Genomic DNA, 15,101 nt, shown 5'->3' with positions numbered 1-15,101 from the left:
GCCCTAAGATCCTCCTCCTCTTTAGCATAAATCTGCCCTCCCTCCCCACTCCCACCCATTCCCTATTTTGGGCTTGGATGTATTTTCATACACTCCAACAGGTAAATCTCTCAGCCCTTAGCAAGATTCACCCACCCTGCAATCAACAACTAAGGCCTATGATCCTCCCTCTGAAATCTTTCCTACATGGAACTCAGGCCTAGAACATTTAACGGGGCTTCACTGGTCCCTCTCCTGACCCCACCCGTCTTAAAACACCCCACTGATCATCCAACTCAAAACTTTCGGGGGGACTTCATACCCGAAAGCAAGCTACAGCCCTGATCTTCCTGGTATTATACGTGGAACGACACGCTTGGTGCATTTCACTAGGGAGCAGACTATAAGCCATCATCAGATTCACGGTATGTAACTGAGAAAGGTTCTGAAACGGTGCTCTAAACTCATATTCTCCACAAAGAGGATGCACAAGACAGTCTACAAGCATGTGGGAAGAAAACAGAAGAATCTATTAACATGTGTTTTTCATTTCACCCTTTAAAAATCTCTATATATGAGTGTATTTTTTACAACATGCACATTACTAGGAGACCGCTGCACGTATGTAATACATCAGTAACACGCTGGGTGTGTGCTAGGCATATAGTTGAGTTTTTGTTTTGATGAACAGGAAGTGGAAGGCCCCTCACGCTCTACGGGCCCTCCCACACCCTTCCAACTTCATTCCCCACCCCACCCCACCACCACAGCCCATATTCCCTGCCTTGGCTTGGCAGTGTCACTTCCCCCCCAAGTCAATTCCTTCCCAGGCTGGAATTTTCTCTTCCTCCTGGGGAGGCACATTCTTCCCCTTAGAGCACCTGAAGCTGCCAATCCTGGTGGAGTTTACTCTTGTGGAGCCTGCATTCCCTCTCACTGCAGACAACGAAAGAGGAGAAAACCCTCCACTGGATTTTACCTACACTGCTGGGCCTCGGACTCTTCATCTGTGAAACGAGGATAATTTTTAGGACTTCCCCAAACTGAAGTCCAAAGGAAATAAAAGCAGAAAAGCCACCAAAAGCACAATGCACCACACCTGTGACCATCCCCTCAGGCCTCAGGGCCTTAGGATGTGGCATCTGGCCAGATTCATCTGTGTTCCTCCCACACTGGTGCGTGCCAGCAGAAATATCTGATAACTGACCATTTCTAACCGATGAAAGCCCGAAGAACACAAACACCTGACTCATAAGACAAATCTCTGCGAAGATGCTTTATCACTTTCATTAACCTGAAGCACTTTAAGAGAGAGACCTGTTGCCTCCACCGCGGGGAAGGAAGGCTGTAATGATTTGTTACTACCTTGCTGTTGAAATCCCCGCAGCAATGCAGGGTTGAGATATCTAAGCGAATCACCTGGAAAGAACTGGAACACAGACACCAGAGTGCTCCGTTCCCGCCCCTCACTCTAGGCCCACGGAATTTAAATCCTGCCCAAGTGAGCAGCAGAAGGCAGGGCGACGCCGCACCCACTGTGAGCGACTGAATTTGGCCCTGGGGCCCCGGGAGCCCCCCGAAGCCCGCCCGCAGGCCCGTGGCGCGCGGTTACCGGGAAAGTCACACTTGTAGGGCCGCTCGGGCTCGAAGTGGCTGCGCTGGTGGGAGCTGAGTTTGGCGTGCGTGGGGAAGCGTTCGGAGCACACCTCGCACTTGAACAAGTTCTCCTGCTCGTGGCCCTTCATGTGCGCCTTGAGATTGTACACTGTGGTGAACTTCTTGCCGCAGCCGCCCACGGGGCAGCCGAAGGGCCGCAGCTTGTCGTGCGACTGCAGGTGCCGCTTGAGCTTGTAAGAGGTGGTAAAGGCCCAGCCGCAGCCGTCCAGGGGGCACTTGAAGGGCCGCCGGCCCTGGCTGCTGCCGTGCGTGAGCAGGTGCACCTTGAGCTGGTGCTTCTTGGCGAAGGAGAGCGCGCACTGCGGCTCCGGGCAGCGGTAGCCGGGGGCGCCGGAGCCGGGGCCCGGGGGACCGCGGCGGCCCTCCGCCGGGCTCGCGGCCTCCTCCCCCGGAGGCGCGGGCGGGCCCCGGGGCGGCTGGTCGGACGGCGGAGGCGCGGCAGCCAGCGTGAAGACGCCGTGATCGAAACGCACCAGCAGGTCCTGGCTGTTGATGGTGACGGTGCCCGCGAGGCCCGCTCCGGGCCCGGGGGCGGCGGCCGCGCCGCTGGGGCCCTGCTGGGGACGGCCGGCCGGGCTCGCGCCCGCGCTGGGCCCGACCTCCCGCCGCCCGGGCGCCTCGGCCGCGGCGCCGCGCGCCACTTCCAGCAGCACCACGAAGGAGTCGCTGCCATCCTCGGGGGGCGGGGGACTCGGCCCCGGGCCCTCCGACGCCGCCCGGGCCTCCCCGCACAGCGGCCCCGGCCCGCCATCTTCAGGGCCCCGCAGCAGCAGCAGACGGCGGCGCGCGGGGCCAGGGCTGGGCGGCGGCCCCGGGCCTCGGCGGAGCCGGCCGGGACCGCCGGCGCCGCCGCCATGTTGGGCTCCGCGCGCGGTCGGGGCGGCGAGCAGCTTCGGGAGGTCCATCTTGGGCCCAGCCGCGGCGTCGCAGCCGCCGCCTCGGAGGAAGCGCGGTCCGCCCCGCCCAGCCGTGCGCGACGCCGTGCGGCCGCCGCGGCGGATCGGCGCCAAAGCCCGGCGCGGAGCACGGCCGGAGTCCGGCCTGGAGCTGCGCGTGCGCGTGAGCCGCGGGGCGCTGCGCGAGGCCTGCGGGTCTCTGGGTGGGGTCAGCGCGGGGCCCGCGGGGCCTGCTGGCCGCCGAGCCTCGGGGGCTTTGGCCGGCCCCGACCTCGCGAGCTGCGGTCCGTCTCCCTCCGTGGGGAACGACGCTTGCCCCTGACTTAACAGTACTGGCTTTCCACTGGGTAGTGGATTAGTAATAGCAGCCAACTATCTTCACACTCACAAGGGTGAGGAAGCTGAGGCACTGACGGTTCGAGTCCCTTGCCCGAGATCACAGCCAGGTACTGGGAGAGTCAGGGTTCCGGCACCAGGCTGGGCTCACTGGACTGGAAACCGCCCCGCTGGCTCTGGCTCCTGGCACACAGACGTTGTGAGCAGTGCCCGCAGATCCTTTCCCCCTGGACGGGACCCCCGCCTACACTCTGCATTTCCTACTAAACTTCCTAAAGCCTTACACCTCCGCAGCCCTTACTCCATTGTTGCCTGAACTCCCCCACCCCACCCCTCAACCCGGATTCAGTCTGCTCTCCTGACCCAAACCCCTACTTCACGACTAGCTTCCTAGCAAAATAACGCTGCATCCGCCATGCCCTCCACCCAGTCTAGTCTCCATAGGGCATAGCTGTGTACTCATTTGGTGCACCCCATTGCTCTTATGCGTAGCTGGTCTCCCCCGCATTTGTCACCACTGTACCCCTCACTCTACAATCCTATTGCCCCCCCCCCATCCTTATCACAGTTCCTCCAACAGGCCAAGCCAGTTCCACCCACAGAGACTGCACAGCTGGTCTCTGATTCCTCTAGGAAGAGTGGCCTTCTGATCACGTACACCCTCACCCAGCTTATTTTCCGCCTCCTCTCTGATTTGTGTCCCCTTATAGCTCTCAAGTGCAGTTTTTTTTTATTTGCCCTTTTTGTGGCTAATTCATGGTCTATATCCGCCTGTAGAATGTAGACTCCTTTAGGGCAGGAACTGTGTCAGTCTCATTCAAGCTGTATGTCCAGAGGCTAACAGCGAAAATTCTCAGTTAAATGTTTATTGATGAGTGCCTTATTATTAAAAGTACTTTATTTTTTTTTAATGTCTATTTATATTAGAGAGAGAGTGTGTGTGAGCCGGGTAGGGGCAGAGAGAGAGGGAGACACAGAATTCCAAGCAGGCTCCAGGCTCTGAGCTGTCAGCACAGAGCCTGATGCTGAGCTCACGGACCCGGAGGTCATGACCTGAGCCAAAGTTGGATACTTCACCGACTGAGCCACTCGGGCACCCCAAAAATATTTTAAAAATAAGGTACATAAATAATATTGAAAAGAATAGGACAGGGGTGCCTGAGTGGCTCAGTTGGTAAAGCGTCCGACTTCAATTCAGGTCATGATCTCATGGTGCCTGAGTTCTAGCCCCACGTCTGGCTCTGTGCTGACAGCTCAGAGCCTGGAGCCTGCATCAGATTCTGTGCCTCTGTCTCTCTGCCCCTCCCCCACTCACACTTTGTCTCTTTCTGTCTCTCAAAAATGAATAAACGTTAAAAAAAATTTTTAAAGATAGGAAACACTATATATATATATATATATATATATATATATATATATATATATATAATTTATGTCCGCAAATACATTGTTCCCAGGCCATTCCATGGAGGAAAGAATAATCTTTTCAAAAACAAATGGTTCTGGGACAACTGGATATCTACATAGGAAAGAATGAATTTGGACCCGTACTTCCCACCAGACACAAAAAGTAACTCAAAATGGATCAAAGACCTAAATGTAAGAACAAGAACTACTAGAAGACAACAGTATATTTGTGTGACCTTGGATTAGGGGATGGTTTCCTCTAGATGTGAAACTAAAACACAAGTAATGAAAGAAACAAATTTGGCCTCGTCAAAACCAAGAACTCTTTTACCTCAAAGAACACCAAAAAGAAAGTGAAAAGACAACCCACAGAATGGAAGAAAAATTTGCAAATCCTGTATCTGATCAGCAACTACTACCCAGAATATAGTTTTAAAAACTCATGACCCGACAGCAAAAAGACAACCCAACTTAAAAACAAAGGATTTGAATAGATATCTCTCCAGAGATGTACAAATGGCCAATAAGCACACAAAAAGATGCTTGATATCATTACTCATTAGGGAAATGTAAATCAAAACCGCAAGGATATAACATTTCTTCTCTATAACAGCTATAATTTTTTAAAGTGAAAAAGAACAAGTGTGAGAATGGCAGAAAAATTGGAACCCTCATAACATTTCTGGTGGGAATGTAATATGGTGAAGCCAGTGTGCAAGTAAGCTTGGCAGCTCCTCAAAAGTTAGATATAGAATTTCCCTATCACCCAGCAATTCCATTCCTAGGCATATACCCAAGAGAAATGACGTAGGCTACAAGAGTGAACCTTGAAGACATGCTAAGGGGAGAAAGCCAGACACGAAACCACATGCTGTAAGATTCCACTCATGTGTAGAAAAGGTAAATCCATGGAGTCAGAAAGTAGATTAGTGGTTGCCAGGGGATGGACAGTAAAAGGAAATTGGGACTAACTGCTAATAGCTATGGAGTTTCTTTTTGGGGTGATGGAAATGCCCTGGAATTAGACATCGGTGATGGGTACGCAACACAGTTGAGTATACTGAAAACCACTGACTTGTACGTTTTAAAACAGTAACTTTTGCATTCTGTATGACTCTGCTAAAAATATATTGGTAGGAAAAGTCAATGCACGACATTGTTTAGAAGGATCCTGTTTGTATACGGAGGGAGAAACGATGTGTATGTTCACATATTTGCACATCCTTAGAACATTTCTAGAAAGATACTCAAGACACTGCCAGTACTTGCGACTGCTTCTAAAGAGAGGTGGGGAAAGAGGAGTACCTTCCCTTAGTACTTCTCTCCTGTTGGCACGACTTGCTTTTGTTTTAGATCATGAATGGATTTTTTTGTTTTTGTTGTTTCGTATTAATTCCAGCATAACAAACATACAGTGTTATATTAATTTCAAGTGTACAATATAGAGGTTTAACAATTCTGTACATTATTCAGTGTTTCATCACAGTAAGTGCACTCTTAATCCCCTTCACCTATTTCACCCACACCCCACCCCCTCCCCTCTGGCAGTTTGTTCTTTAAGAGTCTAGTTTCTTGTCTCTTTCTTGGTTCATTTCTTTTGTTTCTTAAATTCCACATATGAGTGAGATCATGGTATTTGTCTTTCTCTGACTTATGTAGCTTAGCATTATACTCCCTAACTCCATCCACATTGTTGCTAATGGCAAGATCTCGTTCTTTTTTAATGGCTGAATAATATTCCATTGTATCTTTACACCACTTCTTCTTTATCCATTCATCGGTGGATGGACGCTTGGGCTGCTTCCATATCTTGGCAATTGTAAATAATGCTGCATAAACATAGGGGTGCATGTATCCCTCTGGATCAGTGTTTTTGTGTTCTTTGGGTGAATACTCAATAGTGCGATTGCTAGATCTACAGTTCTATTTTTAACTCTTTGAAGAACCTCCACACTGTTTTCCACAGTGACTGTACCAGTTTGCATTCCCACCAACAGTGCATGAGGGTTCCTTTTTCTCCACATCCTCGCCAACACCTGTTGTTTCTTGCATTGTTAATTTTAGCCATTCTGACAAGTGTGAGGCGATATCTCATTTTTTTGATTTGCATTTCCCTGACAAATGAGTGGTGGTGAGCATCTTTTCATGTGTTGGCTGGCCATCTGGATGTCTTCTATGGAGAAATGTCTGTTCACGTCTTCTGCCCATTTTTTAATTGGATTATTTGTTTTCTGGGTGGTGAGTTGTATAAATTCTTTATATATTGTGGATACTAACCCTTTATCAGGTATGTCATTTACAAATATCTTCTCCCATTCCATAGGTTGCCTTTTGGTTTTGTTGATTGTTTCCTTGCCTGTGCAGAAGCTTTTTTTATTTTGATGTAGTCCCAATAGTTTAATTTTGCTTTTGTTCCCCTTTTCTCAGGAGACATATCTAGAAAAATGTTGCTGTGGTCAGTGTCAGAGAAATTACTGCCTGTGCTCTCTCCTAGGATTTTTATGGTTTCAAGTCTCACATTTAGGTCTTTAATCCATTTTGAATTTATTTTTGTGTAAGGTGTAAGAAAGTGGTCCAGTTTCATTTTTTTGCCTGTTGCTATCCAGTTTTTCCAACACCATATGTTAAGAAAGTGGTCCAGTTTCATTCTTTTGCGTGTTGCTCTCCAGTTTTTCCAACACCATATGTTAAAGAGACTGTCTTTTTCCCATTGGGTATTCCTGCCTTCTTTGTCGAAGTTCATTGACCATGTAATCATGGGTTTATTTCTGGGCTCTCTATTCTGTTCCATTGACCTATGTGTCTATTTTTGCCAGTACCTTACTATTTTGATGACTGGTGCTTTGTAGTAGATCTTGAAATTTGGGATTGTGGTACCTCCAGTTTTGTTTTGTTTTGTTTCAAGATTGCTTTGGCTACTTGAGGTCTTTTGTGGCTCCATACAAATTTTAGAATTATTTGTTCTAATTCTGTGAACTAGATTGATATTTTGAAAAGGATTGCATTAAATCTATAGATTGCTTTGGATAGCATGGACATATTAAAAATATTTATTCTCCCAATCCATGAGCATGAAATGTCTTTCCATTTCTTTATGTCATTTTCAGTTTCTTTCACCAATGTGTGTAGTTTTCAGAGTACAGGTCTTTCACCTCCATGGTTAAGTTTATTCCCAGGTATTTTGTTATTTTTGGTGCAATTGTAAGTGGAATTGTTGTCTTAATTTCTCTTTCTGCTACTTCCTTATTAATGCAACAGAGTTCTGTGCATTCATTTTGTATCTTGTGACCTCACTAAATTCTAGTAGTTTTTTCAGGGAGTCTTTGGGGTTTCCTATATATAGTATCGTGTCATCTGCAAATAGTGAGTTTTACTTCTTCCTTACCGATTTGGATGTGTTTTATTTCTTTTTGTTGTCTGATTGATGTGGCTAGGACTCCCAGTGCTATGTTGAATAAAAGTGATGAGAGTGTATGTCCTGGTCTTATTCCTGACCCGAGGGGAAAAGCTCTCTGTTTTTCCCCACTGAGTATGATGTTTTTCACATAAGGCCTTTATTGTGTTGAGGTATATTCCCTCTAGATCTATTTGTTGAGGGTTTTTATCATGAGTAGGTGCTGTACTTTGTCAAATGCTTTTTCTGCATGTATCAAAATGATCATGTGGTTTCTATCCTTACTCTTGTTCATGTGATGTGTCATGTTGATTGATTTGCAAATATTGAACCACCCTTGCATCCCAGGAATAAATCCCACTTGATTGTGGTGAATCATTTTCTTTTTTTTTTTTTATATTTTCTGAAAGTTTATTTATTTTTATAGGAGAGAGACACAGAGTGTGAGCAAGGGAGGAGCAGAGAGAAAGGGAGACACAGAATCCAAAGCAGGCTCCAGGCTCCGAGGTGTCAGCACAGAGCCCCACGCGGGTCTTGAACTCACAAACCGTGAGATCGTGATCCAATCCAAAGTCGGGCGCTTAACTGACTGAGCCACCAAGGCGCCCCTGGTGAATCATTTTCTTAATGTGTTGTTTGCTTCAGTTTGCTAATATTTTGTTGAGAATTTTTGTGTCTATGCTCATCAGAGATATTGCTAACTACAGAGTTCTCAAGATCATGAGCAATTTTTATAATTAAGAAACTTTTTCCACTATGGAAAACGGTATGGCAGATCTTCAAAAAACTGATCATGGAATTACCATATGACCCAACAATCCCACTTCTGGGTAGATACCCAAAAGAACCGAATGCAGGGACTCAGACAGATATTCACACAGCCATGCACGTAGAAGCATTATTCTAGCACCCAAGAGTTGGAAGCAGTCCAAGTGCCCACAGATGGATAAATGGCTAAACAAAATGTGGTTTATGGATACAGTGGAATATTCTTCAGTCCTCAAAAGGAAGGAAATTTTGAACATGTCACAACATGGATGAACCTTGAGGACATTGTGCTGCATAAAATAAGCCGGTCACAAAAAAAGGATAAACCGTGTATAATAATACATGGTTTTATATGAGGACCATTTATATGAGGACCATTTAGGGGCACCTGGGTGGCTCAGTCGGTTAAGCGGCCGACTTCGGCTCAGGTCATGATCTTACAGTCCATGAGTTCGAGCCCCGCGTCGGGCTCTGTGCTGACAGCTCAGAGCCTGGAGCCTGTTTCCGATTCTGTGTCTCCTTCTCTCTGACCCTCCCCCATTCATGCTCTGTCTCTGTCTCAAAAATAAATAAACGTTAAAAAATAAATAAATAAATAAATAAATAAATAAATAAATAAGGACCATTTATATGAGGTCCCTAGACCTGTACAATTCAGAGACAGAAAGTAGGGTGGTGGCTATAGGGGCTGAGGTGGGGGGAGGGGGAGTCAGGACTTAATGGATATGGAGTTTCAGTCTGGGAAGATGAAAACATTCTGGAGCTGGATGGTGGGTGCCGGCTGCGCAACAGAGTGAGTGCTTCATGCCCCTGAACTGCACTCTTAGAAATGGTCAAAATGGTAAATTTTATGTGACATATATTTTCCTACAATAAAAGAGAATTTAAAAAATTTTTCAAGTTTCATTTATTTATTTGGAGGTAGAAAGAGAGAGTGAGTAAGGAGGGTCAGAACAAGAGGGAGAGACAGAATCCCAAGCAGGCTCTGGATCATCAGCGTAAAGCCCGATGGGGGGCTCAAACTCACGAACCACAAGATCATGACCGTAGCTGAGATCAAAAGTCAGATACCTCATCGAGTAAGCCACCCAGGCGCCCCGAAAATTTAAAAATTTTTAATAAAACACATTTGGTGGGAATATGGATGCATTCCTCTTTTGGATTGTTCAGCTTTTAAGAGATACTTTGGGTATTTTTCATAACGCTTTTAAATGGGTGAAATCAGCCTTATTTAACATTTGGTAAGGATTCATCTCACCCTTCCTACTGCCCTAGGTTCTCCATCGCAGCGAGTAATAGGGCTTACAGTGAAGAGCGGGTGTGCTAACTCATGAGCTGGGCTGGAATAGTTGTTGTTCCTCAGACAGAGAGGAACTCTCCAAGCATGTGTGTGTAGGAAGTGGTTTGGGGACAGCCAGGGGAGGAGACATGACACACAAGTGCTTGTCCTATTTGTTTGCATCTGGGGAGAAATCCCACCAGCCCAGATTTTGCTGGGCACCCAGCACTACAGCCAGGGCACAGGGGTGCCAGAATACCTAGCTCCGGGGGTCCCAAACAGACCAGGTTGAGCCACCTGCCACCGGCAAAATCCAGAGGCAGAGACACCCATGTAGGGAAACAGGAAAGGAATTTATTTCAGGCAGGCCAACACCAGGAAGACAGCAGACTAGTGTCTCACAGTCTCCAAAGTGCCAAAAATACTTCTAGGTTTATATAAGGAAAATGTGGGGCAAATGTGGGTGGGTACAAGCAGGTGAGCAGTGAGGGTCATATCACGGGGGGGGGGGGGGGGGGGGGGTCTTGTTGGCTCAGGGCAGTGCTTCTTGCTTGAGGAGGTAGTTTCCTTCCCACTGGGGATCCTTTGCCCGAAGAGTCTTTTTCCTGAATTAAATAGCAAAGAACTGAATCAATTAGAACGTACAGACTGAGGGGCACCGGAGGGGCTCAGTCGGTTAAGCGTCCGGCTCAGGTCATGATCTCGTGGCTCGTGGGTTCGAGCCCCGAATAGGGCTCTGTGCTGACAGCTCAGAGCCTGGAACCTGCTTCGTATTCTGTGTCTCCCTCTCTCTGTCCCTCCTCTGCTTGCGCTTTGTCTCTCTCAAAAATATAAACATTAAAAAAAAAAAAAAAAACGAATGTACAGACGAAGATCAAAATGGAGGGAACTGAAACGCCCTTTCAGCACTCGGATGGCATCGCTGTGGGCTTTGAATTGCCAACGTCGATGTGCAGGGCATCGAAAGTTATGGCAGGAGTAGGACGGGCTGAGGTTGGGAGTTCGAATGTGCATTTTTTTCCCCCAGCACCACTGAGCAGGGAAACTAAAGGGAGACCATGAAAACTGTTTTTTTTGTTCCTTTTCCCACTTCCGTTCTTGCTCGGGTCTATTCCCCTGCCTTATACATGCCTTATAGGACAGATGATATATGTCCTTCTGGTAAAAGGTCAAGGACTTAATGATTTCTTTGGGGTCTTCCAGCATAGTAGAGAACATCTAAGGAGGGACCAGGTGGGGTCATTATGAATATCTTGGAAGATTCCACTGACTCACCAAGACCCCTGGCTCCTGGGTATAGGTGACTTACAGAGGACACCTACACACTCCTCTTTGTTCCTGTATGCCTGCGAAAACACAGGCACTTGACTATAATTCTCAGTAAAAAGCCCAGACTCCAAGCAAAGATGAGACTCACTCTTTTTTCCATTCCGAGTTTCCCAGGTGCTCTGCCTGAATCTGCACTCTCTCTAGGTCTGCAATAAATTCTGCTCTCACTTCATCTCAGCGCATTTGGTTTCTATTCTGCGCGAAGCCAAGGGCCCCCTTGACCGGTCCTGTGAGACCCCCCCTCTCCATCCTTGGCCCCATCCAGCCTGCAACACCACCAAGCAGTTACCCCAATTCTGGTACTATCTACCTGGATATAGTGTCAGACGGCATAGGTTATGGGCTCAGGCCTAAAAAGACTGCCCCCCCCCACACCTGCCCCCTTGTCCCTTTCCCCCCTTGTCACCTGTGCTTCTGAGGGGCTGGAAATAGACTGGAGGTTCCCATGACCCCGTACCTGGGTTTGATACATGTGCTAGAGTGGCTCACAGAACCGAGGAACATGTTACTTACCAGCTTACCAGTTTTTTATAAAAGGACAGAACTCTCTGCGTGCCATTCTCCCCAAATCTCCACGTGCTCCCCAACCCAGGAGCTCTCCTGGCCCCGTCCTTTAGGGCTTTTACAGAGCCTTCAATACTCAGGCACGATTGATTAAATCATGGGCCGTTAATGATGGATTCAATCTCTAGCCCTGCCCCACTCTCCAGAGGTCAGGGGGTGGGACTGAAAGTTCCAAGCCTCTAATCACTCCCTTGATTCCCCAGGCAACCAGCCCTCCAGCTTTAGGTGTTCCCCAAAAGTCACCTCATTAACATACACTCACGTGTGCTAGAAAGGAGTTTAACACTATAAAAACACTTTTTTAAAGAAACTTTTAACGTGTATTTATTTTTGACAGAGACAGAGCGCACGCACTAGAGAGAGAGAGAGAGAGAGAGACACGCAGAATGCGAAGCAGGCTCCAAGCTGTCAGCACAGAGCCCCACGCGGGGCTCGAACTCATGAACCTCATGAGATCATGACCTGAGCCAAAGTCCAACGCTTAACCCACCGAGCCACCCAGGCATTCTGAGAATATAAAAACACCTTGATCACTTTTATTAGGAAATTCTAAGGGTTTTAGGAGCTCTGTGCCAGAAATGGGAATGAAGATCAAACATATATTTTTTATTATAAATCAAAATACCAGAGTAGGAGGAAACCTCTCCATCAGGGTTGCCTGTGATGGTTAATTTTACGCGTTAATTTTAGTGGGCCATATTAAACATTGTTTCTGGGTGCGTCTCTGAGAGTGCTCCCAGACAGGATTAGCATTTAAATGGATGGCTCTTCTGCAAATAGGTGGGCATTTGCAATCTGTGGAGGCGGAGGAAGAGGAATTTCCTCTTTTCCTGTCTCGCGGAGCTGGGACACCTCATCTCATCTCTTGCTCTTTTTTTTTTTCTTAATTTTTTTTTTTAGTGTTTATTTATTTTTGAGAGACAGAGAGACAGAGCACAGACGGGGGGCGAGCAGAGAGAGGGGGAGACGCAGAATCCAAAGCAGGCTCCAGACTCTGAGCTGTCAGCACAGCTGGAACCCACGAACTGTGAGATCATGACCTGGGCAGAAGTCGGGCGCTTAACCGACTGAGCCACCCAGGCGCCCCTCATCTTGTTCTGGGATTTACACCATTACTCCCCTGGTCCTCAGGCCTTCATAGTTGAACTGAATTACGCCTCTGGCTTTCCTGGGCCTCCAGCTTACAGTTCCAAGGGACTGCCATGATATACATAGCAAAAATATGTATCTATAGACATCTATAGATGTGCAGATACATCTCCTACTGGTTCTGTTTATCTAGAGGACAATTGTACACAGATCAAACCCCAACAGAGACCCTGCAGGTGATCCACAGTGGGAAGCAGGCAGTGTAAGAAACTGGCATCACCAAGCCCAAGAAGGAACAGCCACAGTTGGCCTCACCATTGGAGGGCAGTAAGGATTGGTAGGGACTGGGGCAAATTGGAAAAAACAGCCCAGCCCCAAGGAGCCTCCAGCTGCTTGCTGATACAGAGGTGGGAGGGCGCAGTGTCACCTGATCTCTTGATTTCTTTACGTAAACGGAAAATCCGGATATTTAAGCCAAAGCGTCCAACTTGTAAAAACTGGTGACAAAGTCAAACATTTTTTAAACAGGGCACGCCAAACAAAATGCAAAAGCAGGTCAAGTCTGGCCCCCTGCCCTCACTGTAGGAACCTACTGCATAGTTTGGGACAGGAGAGCTCATCTCAGCCCCTGGCTGTCAGTAGAACGTGCAGCTCTTGATCTTGGGGTCCTAAGTTTGAGTCCTGCGTTTGGGGAGTGAGAGTTTAGTTGAAAAAGGAGAGCACATCACTCCGGTGAGCCCTCCTGGACTGGCCTGGGCAGGCCAGCAAGGGAAGCATCTGGTTCCCAGGGAGTTCCAGGTTCAGAGAGGACAGAGGCTACCCAGGAGAGACCCTGACACGTTCACAACCTTGGATTTTCTTTTATTTTTTTAAATTTTTTTTTTCCAACGTTTTTTTTTTTTTATTTATTTTTGGGACAGAGAGAGACAGAGCATGAACGGGGGAGGGGCAGAGAGAGAGGGAGACACAGAGTCGGAAACAGGCTCCAGGCTCCGAGCCATCAGCCCAGAGCCTGACGCGGGGCTCGAACTCACGGACCGCGAGATCGTGACCTGGCTGAAGTCAGACGCTTAACCGACTGCGCCACCCAGGCGCCCCACAACCTTGGATTTTCAAGGCAACTGAAGCCAATGCCGGTCATGGCCAACTGGTTTCTGTTTTCATCATTTTGATGAAAACATTTCTCAGTAGACCACACATCTCTGCTTTCTTAAAAATAACACTGAACTGGAGACGGAATCCCTTTAAAATATGGACTTCCTGTGTCTGCCTGAGACACCACCTAACAAGCCACGTGTTCCATCCTTTCTGTGGAATCTAGATGAGGTGTCTCTCGATCGGATGGGGGCCCCCGAATGTGGGGTGACGATCGAGTGGAAGCGGGGGGTGCAGGAAGTGAAAGAATTCATCTGAGGCAGAACAAAGGGGATAGAAGTTTATAGAATACACTGAAGGGAGCAGCGAGCAGGACCGAAGAGAGGCTATCTGCAAGAATGTGGTGGGTGGGGGTTGCTTTTAAAGGGGGACGATTGGGGCGTGTGGGTGGCTCAGTCGGTTAAGTGTCCAACTCTTGATTTCAGTTCAGGTCATGTATGATCTCACAGTTTGTGAGATGGAGCCCCACATCGGGCTCTGTGCTGACAGTGGGGAGCCTGCTTGGGATTCTTTTTTTTTTTTTTTTATAACTTGTCTTATTTTTTATTTTTTTTAATTTACATCCAAATTAGTTAGCATCTAGTGCAACAGTGATTTCAGGAGTAGATTCCTTAGTGCCCCTTACCCATTTAGCCCATCCCTCCTCCCACATCCCCTCCAGTAACCCTCTGTTTGTTCTCCATATTTATGAGTCTCTTATGCTTTGTCCTCCTCCCTGTTTTTATATTATTTTTGTTTCCCTTCCCTTATGTTCATCTGTTTTGTCTCTTAAAGTTCTCATATGAGTGAAATCATATGATATTTTTCTTTCTTTAATTTCACTTAGCATAATACCCTCCAGTTCCATCCACATAGTTGCACACGGCAGGATTTCATTCTTTTTGATTGCCGACTGATACTCCATTGTGTATATATACCACATCTTCTTTATCCATTCAGCCGTCGATGGACATTTGGGCTCTTTCCATACTTTGGCTGTTGTTGATCGTGCTGCTATAAACATGGGGATGCATGTGTCCCTTAGAAACAGCACACCTGTATCCCTTGGATAAATGCCTAGTAGTGCCATTGCTGGGTCATAGCATAGTTCTATTTTTAGTTTTTTGAGGAACCTCCATACTGTTTTCCAGAGTGGCTGCACCAGCTTGCATTCCCAGCCTGCTTGGGATTCTTTCTCTCCTCTCTCTCTGCCCCTCCCCTGTTTGTGTGCACTCTCTGTCGCCCTCAA

At 47.5% G+C, this 15,101-nt stretch overlaps 1 protein-coding gene across 2 annotated transcripts in view; it reads right to left on the bottom strand.

Moving 5' to 3' along the window:
- ZXDC (ZXD family zinc finger C) overlaps window positions 1-2,561 on the bottom strand; it is a 38,123-nt gene extending 35,562 nt beyond the window's left edge. For both annotated transcript variants that reach the window (XM_007097392.3, XM_042962474.1), the window contains exon 1: window positions 1,592-2,561. In XM_007097392.3, coding sequence (XP_007097454.3) covers window positions 1,592-2,561 — 970 coding nt within the window. The remainder of the gene's footprint in view (window positions 1-1,591) is intronic.
- Window positions 2,562-15,101: the final 12,540 nt, after the last annotated feature.

Source organism: Panthera tigris, chromosome A2 (assembly GCF_018350195.1).
Source record: "Panthera tigris isolate Pti1 chromosome A2, P.tigris_Pti1_mat1.1, whole genome shotgun sequence".
NCBI classification, from domain to species: Eukaryota; Metazoa; Chordata; class Mammalia; order Carnivora; family Felidae; genus Panthera; species Panthera tigris.
This window is presented reverse-complemented; position numbering and strand designations above follow the sequence as displayed.